Source organism: Amia ocellicauda, chromosome 12 (assembly GCF_036373705.1).
Source record: "Amia ocellicauda isolate fAmiCal2 chromosome 12, fAmiCal2.hap1, whole genome shotgun sequence".
Taxonomy (NCBI): Eukaryota; Metazoa; Chordata; class Actinopteri; order Amiiformes; family Amiidae; genus Amia; species Amia ocellicauda.
Genome location: NC_089861.1, coordinates 1204816 through 1212847, shown reverse-complemented (window position 1 = coordinate 1212847; position 8032 = coordinate 1204816). Strand labels below are relative to the sequence as shown.

The following is an 8032-nucleotide window of genomic DNA, read 5'->3' as shown; positions in this document are numbered from 1 at the left end:
GTCCACTGACAGCAGGCCATTCATAGGAGGTCGGAGGAAGCGCGGCGAGAGCCTGCGTCGCCCCCTGCCTAACGCAACGGGAACAGCAGAGCAAGCACCGGCGCAGGACTCCCTGTGTACCTGTACATGTGTGCGTGTGTGCTGACACCCATGTATCTGTGTATCTATACATGTATCTATCTACAGTGGGGGGAAAGGTATTTGACCCCCTGCTGATTTTGTACGTTTGCCCACTGACAAAGAAATGATCAGTCTATAATTTTAATGGTAGGTGTATTTTAACAGTGAGAGACAGAATAACAACAAAAAAATCCAGAAAAACGCATTTCAAAAAAGTTATAAATTGATTTGCATGTTAATGAGGGAAATAAGTATTTGACCCCTTCGACTTAGTACTTGGTGGCAAAACCCTTGTTGGCAATCACAGAGGTCAGACGTTTCTTGTAGTTGGCCACCAGGTTTGCACACATCTCAGGAGGGATTTTGTCCCACTCCTCTTTGCAGATCCTCTCCAAGTCATTAAGGTTTCGAGGCTGACGTTTGGCAACTCGAACCTTCAGCTCCCTCCACAGATTTTCTATGGGATTTAGGTCTGGAGACTGGCTAGGCCACTCCAGGACCTCAATGTGCTTCTTCTTGAGCCACTCCTTTGTTGCCTTGGCTGTGTGTTTTGGGTCATTGTCATGCTGGAATACCCATCCACGACCCATTTTCAATGCCCTGGCTGAGGGAAGGAGGTTCTCACCCAAGATTTGACGGTACATGGCCCCGTCCATCGTCCCTTTGATGCGGTGCAGTTGTCCTGTCCCCTTAGCAGAAAAACACCCCCAAAGCATAATGTTTCCACCTCCATGTTTGACGGTGGGGATGGTGTTCTTGGGGTCATTCCTCCTCCTCCAAACACGGTGAGTTGAGTTGATGCCAAAGAGCTCGATTTTGGTCTCATCTGACCACAACACTTTCACCCAGTTCTCCTCTGAATCATTCAGATGTTCATTGGCAAACTTCAGACGGGCCTGTACATGTGCTTTCTTGAGCAGGGGGACCTTGCGGGCGCTGCAGGATTTCAGTCCTTCACGGCGTAGTGTGTTACCAATTGTTTTCTTGGTGACTCTGGTCCCAGCTGCCTTGAGATCATTAACAAGATCCTCCCGTGTAGTTCTGGGCTGATTCCTCACCGTTCTCATGATCATTGAAACTCCACGAGGTGAGATCTTGCATGGCGCCCCAGACCGAGGGAGACTGACAGTTATTTTGTGTTTCTTCCATTTGCGAATAATCGCACCAACTGTTGTCACCTTCTCACCAAGCTGCTTGGCGATGGTCTTGTAGCCCATTCCAGCCTTGTGTAGGTCTACAATCTTGTCCCTGACATCCTTGGACAGCTCTTTGGTCTTGGCCATGGTGGAGAGTTTGGAATTTGATTGATTGATTGCTTCTGTGGACAGGTGTCTTTTATACAGGTAACGAGCTGAGATTAGGAGAGTCCCTTTAAGAGAGTCTCAGCTCGTTACCTGTATAAAAGACACCTGGGAGCCAGAAATCTTGCTGATTGATAGGGGATCAAATACTTATTTCCCTCATTAACATGCAAATCAATTTATAACTTTTTTGAAATGCGTTTTTCTGGATTTTTTTGTTGTTATTCTGTCTCTCACTGTTAAAATACACCTACCATTAAAATTATAGACTGATCATTTCTTTGTCAGTGGGCAAACGTACAAAATCAGCAGGAGATCAAATACTTTTTTCCCTCACTGTATATATATATATATATATATATATGTGTATCTATATGCAGACCAGCCGCCTATTGAAGGAGATGAATCAAGCTGAGATCGAAGAAAGAAATCGATACAGTGGCTTAGAAACATTGTAATATAAGCTGTCTGCTTTCAAACCCACCTCGCCTACATCATTAATATTATTATTTTGTATTATTTATTTCTCCGGAATTGCCCGTATGCAGGGTGACTCACAGGACACCAGAGCAATACAAAGTGCAATAATAAGCTTGTTTGTCTGCATGTGACAGGTCTGCAGTGTTTATTATACTAATTTTACTAATATACTAATTATACTAGCTTCATGGTAGTATCCAGGTTAATATCAGGAATAGTGTGTAATCGCAGTAGTAGTAGTATAATTCAGTTTTGGTGTAGTGTGCATCAGTAATAGTGTGTAAAAGAAGAACAGTAGCTGTCATGTAATAGCAGGTGTGATCATGTCCATGATAAGTATATGAGAGCATATTATTATTATTATTATTATTATTATTATTATTATTATTATTGATCCCAAGCCCCAACTACCCTGTTTTACATCATAACCCCTTTAAAATACACATATAAGAGCCCAATAAGGAAAACACAGTGTGGTAGAGGGCAGCTGAGCAGTGTCACAAGGGAATAAGACGTGATGCGGGACCGGGGGTCAAATATGAGGCTGTGACACATTTCTCCCCTACAACAGTAAGTGTGGTAAAAATACAGTAAGGTGTAGTGTGGTGTAGCATGATAAACACAATATATAGCTTACCATGTTAAACATAATAATTAATAATAATACTGTATGTTAATGTGTATGGTGTAGCATGGTAAAATCATGTTACAAAATGTGGTAAAATCACAGTACAATAATGGTACAATCGTGGTAAAACCAGGGTAAAATCATGTACAGTACCCTGTGCCATCAATCTGTCGGTCAGGGCCGGAGTGGGGGGCGCCTCACCAATGGCATGGAGAACTATGACTCCAGGGCACACCGCTGGGTGCAGGAGAGCCCGCTGCTCAGCCACGGGGCTGGGTGCACTGTGCGTGTCTCAGAGCAGGGGTGACACACTCGGGTCCAGGGCGCTGCTGCGTCAGAGCTCTGTTGCTCAGTCATCTCATTTGCTCTACCTGGCTTCTTCAGGAGAATCACTGTGTCTGATGCTGTGCTCTGTGTCTCTCACTCGGCTGCAGTAGTGTGTGTGAGGACTGAAACAGTTCACATAAACCAATGATCAACATTATTTAAAAATAATGCCTCCGAGAGTGTCCTCAGCACGCCCTCCACTGGGTCCACGGAGAGGACTGGTCTGGGCTGAGTCTTAGGGATCAGCGGGCCCTGGGGGTGGTAACAGGGTACCTCACCATGATACAGATCGGCTGCCCCAGTCTCTGCCCGAGACCCGGGCGGGACAGGGAACCCAGCGGCTACTGTTGTCCATGCGGGACACCGGGCGATGGTCGGACACGCTCTGCCCGACCTCAGCGTTGGTCAGCAGGGCCGGGGCAGAGGTCAAGATGTGGTGGGCAAGAAGACTGTCACTGGCCTCAGTGAGGGTCACCCTGTCCACGGCGGTGTCACTGTCCCCCTCCATCCGCCCCCTGATGCCCTGGAAACCCATATTATATTTATTGCCAAATGTTTTTCTTATATTCTGTATAAACAGGTATTTAAGTATATGTTATTGCTGTTGTTCCAGTCGCACAGTGCACTCCTGTGTTTTTGTGTAAAACACGTTGGAATTTGCAGTTTTCGGGTGATTGATACGAGATGGCAGTTTATTTAATATATTGGTCCATTTGACCAATTTAACTAATTTGAAATGTCGGCACTTTAAACCATCCCAGCTGACATTGAATGAAAAGACAACCAAAGCACTACTTGTATGCGTGCAATTGTTTTCTGTAATAACACAACAGATCAGCCTCCCGCCTCCTCATCAATTATACATCCAGCTGTGAGAGCCGGGTTCATCGGTGTGCGATGTGATGCAATGCGGCGCTTTAATGTGTCCGCGGTGACGTCAGCGCGCTCATTTAAATACAATGTGGCGGCGCTGCGCTCTGTGGTTGCCCGGCAACAGCTGCTCCCGGATCAGCAGCGATGACACAGAGAGGCCCGTGTGCAGGTAGAGCCCGCACCCCCACCCCGCATCCTGCTCCCCCACCCCCACCCCGCACCCCGCACCCCGCTCCCCGCACCCCCACCCCGCACCCCGCTCCCCGCACCCCCACCCCGCACCCTGCTCCCCCACCCCGCACCCCGCTCCCCGCACCCTGCTCCCCCACCCCGCACCCCCACCCCGCACCCCGCTCCCCGCACCCCGCACCCCGCTCCCCGCTCCCCGCACCCCGCACCCCGCTCCCCGCACCCCCACCCCGCACCCTGCTCCCCCACCCCGCACCCCCACCCCGCACCCCGCACCCCGCTCCCCGCACCCTGCTCCCCCACCCCGCACCCCCACCCCGCACCCCGCTCCCCGCACCCCGCACCCCGCTCCCCGCACCCTGCTCCCCCACCCCGCACCCTGCTCCCCGCACCCTGCTCCCCCACCCCGCACCCCGCACCCTGCTCCCCGCACCCTGCTCCCCCACCCCGCACCCTGCTCCCCGCACCCTGCTCCCCCACCCCGCACCCCGCACCCCGCACCCCCACCCCGCACCCTGCTCCCCCACCCCGCACCCTGCTCCCCGCACCCTGCTCCCCCACCCCGCACCCTGCTCCCCGCACCCTGCTCCCCCACCCCGCACCCCGCACCCTGCTCCCCCACCCCGCACCCTGCTCCCCGCACCCTGCTCCCCCACCCCGCACCCTGCTCCCCGCACCCCCACCCCGCACCCTGCTCCCCGCACCCTGCTCCCCCACCCCGCACCCTGCTCCCCGCACCCTGCTCCCCGCACCCCGCTCCCCGCACCCTGCTCCCCCACCCCGCACCCTGCTCCCCGCACCCTGCTCCCCCACCCCGCACCCCCACCCCGCACCCTGCTCCCCGCACCCCGCTCCCCGCACCCTGCTCCCCCACCCCGCACCCCGCTCCCCGCACCCTGCTCCCCCACCCCGCACCCCGCTCCCCGCACCCTGCTCCCCCACCCCGCACCCTGCTCCCCGCACCCCGCTCTGTCACGGCTTATTTGCGGTCGCGGCGTGAGGGGCTGTGGACGCGGAGGCACAGGGCAGCTCTGCGGGGCGCCGCGTTCATCCGGGTCCTGCTGCAGTGCTAGTGATGCGGCGTGTATCTCGCTATACTTTTATTCATTTATTTGACCTCCTTTCAGTTTATGCGAATGCCAAGTAAATCTCGATTACTGATGCATAATCTCTGCTATCTGGAAGGATACAGTTATTTTTATTTAAGGGTGTTTCATTGATTGATTTCTGCTGTCTAATGTCAGTGTCTTTGCCATATGTGTCTGAAGGGGGAGGATGTGTGCATTTATTAAACAACAAGGTGGCGATTAATTCATCCATCACTATTGCATTTAAATACAATATTGTAATGAACCGGGGGTTCCGGACATTAATTACTTAATTTAACCTTAATTGAAGTAACAATCTGATTCGATTTTTAAAAAAATTGTAATAAAAGAGTTGGTTCTTGAATGTATAAGTTATTTATACAATTCTATACTTACTTATTAAACCCCAACTGTTTAAAATAATTAAAAGGCTCTGATTTAGAACAAGTATTACTTAAATTAAGTAATTGAGAGTTCAGTTGGGACACAAACCAGCAGGGTGGGGGGGCTACAGGATCAGGGTTGGGAACCCCTGGCCTATAGGGCTGTGTCTCTCCCACACCAGCGCTGGACACCCCTGAGGTCCCAGTTAATTCTCCTTTGCCGTTTATTCGCTCTGCTCATTCTCCCGCAGGTCCAGATGGCGTGCAGGACTACAGACCCCGGGCAGTGGACTTCCCTCACTATATAGGAGAGGGCAGCCTGTCTGGGGAGCGCACCAGTGACCTGAGCTACCTGCAGAGGGCCGCCCCAGGAACCCCGGCCCCCGGGGCCAAGCACGACTACGTGGGCGGGGTGGGCTGGGGGGTGATGGAGCACAGCGAGTTGAACAGCAGGGCCCTTCAGAGCAACATGCAGATCAAGGTGGGTGAGGGACACGGCCCAGCTGGCACACAGGTCCTGGCAGCTCTGTGTGAGCCAGTATTCTGGTCAAGACCAATGTGGCGGGACAAAGGGTCTGCAGAATCGTCTCACCCTGGACATTTTATCTGTGATCTTCTCTGATGTCACGCAGCAACGTCCGCCTCTGGAATTACAATACATATCCAGCCAATTGTATTATTTCACATGCATGTTTCATTAATGATCTTTTTCGTTGTACTAAATTTGCGCGATCAATCGATCAGTCTTTATCTGGTTAGCCGAGTGGCCCAGCATTTCAATCCCAAGTTCCTGTGGCAAGATCTCCGCCATGTCCCCAGACATTTGTATCTGCACCTGAGGCATGAGAGTTAGCATTCGGCCTGGGCATCAAACACAACCAGCACTTGACACCGGCTTTTTTTCCTGCTGGGTAGATAAACACAGGAAGTCTCCGAATGACAGGAAGTGGCCTCGGACGACCCTTCACTTATTCAATAGAGGTGTTGTTTTGTCTTCACCGGACATCCAAAGCACTGAAGAGTACTATTGCTTTTTGTTATATAAATATCCAGAGAGGTACAATAACTTTATAAAGCATTTTTTTATTTTTCTTCTTCATGTGAGTTTGTTTTTTAATACTTTGATACTGTGGTTGGCAAACACCTTTAAGAAACAAGGTTGAATTTAAGAAATACACACCAAAAATGCAAATACATGCTTCCCCACAACCTCAGGACTGAAGCAGGAAACTGTGCTGTGTGAGAGATTGCAAATATGGAAGTTATTCGCTTATCAAACAGCTTTTTTGATTGTTTGTCTTGTTTCATGTGATGCGACGCCATGATGTCATAGCTGGGAGAATTCCGACAGGCGTGTGAAGACAAAGTGACTCACAGATATCAGAATCCATGGTATGTATGTGTACATATATCTGTTTGTCCATTACTTGGTTACCGTGCAAAAATAAATATGTACTTTTAGTGGACACTTTACACACCCTTCACTTGAATTCGTGATATTCGGTGCCTCAGTCAGTCCAGTAAACTTTGTTCACAATAACATGCGTGTGTCATCGATCCCTTTGGGTTCCACTGCTGACAATTGTATGATTTACTGTGAACCAGGCAGCTGCCTCCCTGTGTCCTCAATGCCCAGCCGAGGGGATCCCGGGGGAGACTGGCCTGGACACAGCACGGGTCTGAAGACCAGCCCAGACAGAGCCCAGAGCGCCGGCGCTGCAGGGAGACCCCGACCCAGCACAGCCTCGCCCGGCCCAGCACAGTGGGACTAGCGCCCTTTGCTTTTTCCACAGATCTGAACACCTTGGATGCTGGTGCTGGAAGTAATCAGGAGCTCACAAAATAAATAATTTTCATTGAGAACTAGTAGAAAGTGGCTTCCGACAATTTGTGGGTCAGTCAAATGCCCGGGCTGTGTGTGAGATCTGGCACATTGTATAGCTAACACCACCTTTGACAGTGAATTTGCTCCGTCTACAGTGTGGGAAGCTTTCAGGCCATAGTGAGCAGCACGCATGCAGTATTTACATTCGTTTTCACTGTTTCACGTCAATCCTTCCCTTTCACTTTTATTGTGGAACACCAAAACGCAAACAATTGCAACTGTTGTCAAAAATAATAGTTCATAGCAAGTGTGGTCCAGAAGTTGCTCTTACAAACTGGAAACGGGTGGATCTGTGTGCTGTGGACACATGGGACGAAAAGACTTAAATGGGGTTTGGAAAACAGCCTACACTGTTTTAAAGCAGCATACTGAGCTCGTTCACAGGGAGGAGCGGCAGCTCGTGTGACCTCTCTGTGTATCTGGCCTGTTGTCTCAGGGACCAAACATAGCAGCACTTGCAGTGTTTCAGTCAAAGTGAGAGGCCCAGTTACCAGCAATCCTCCCGTGACAGGAAGGAGCTCCGGGGTTAACTTTACTGCTCTTAGAGTGACTGTAAAAAAGGCCCAACGGATGGCAGTTAGTAGTAAATAACTAAGTAGATACATACAGAGACACGCAGATACTGAGGCTGTTGTTGTGGAAGCAGCTGCACAGAACAAGCCCGGCGCTGTGAGGCGAGGGCTGGGGCACCAGGGGCACCAGGGGGAGCGTTGGCTCATTGTTGGAGGAGAACACAGCGGGGTTTATCCTGCAGCTGC

The 8032-nt window shown here is 50.8% G+C and overlaps 1 protein-coding gene across 2 annotated transcripts; it reads left to right on the top strand.

The window, feature by feature from the left end:
• Positions 1 to 3849: 3849 nt before the first annotated feature.
• On the top strand, positions 3850 to 7373 carry spmip2 (sperm microtubule inner protein 2). 2 transcript variants are annotated; one of them, XM_066717805.1, is made up of 4 exons: positions 3850 to 3898; positions 5641 to 5870; positions 6723 to 6781; positions 6995 to 7373. In XM_066717805.1, the coding sequence occupies exons 1-4, from the start codon at positions 3874 to 3876 to the stop codon at positions 7233 to 7235; spliced, it is 555 nt and encodes a 184-aa protein (XP_066573902.1). In that variant the 5' UTR covers positions 3850 to 3873; the 3' UTR covers positions 7236 to 7373. The 2 variants fall into 2 exon arrangements, with proteins under 2 accessions (XP_066573902.1, XP_066573903.1); XM_066717806.1 differs by having other exon boundaries at positions 6999 to 7256.
• Positions 7374 to 8032: the final 659 nt, after the last annotated feature.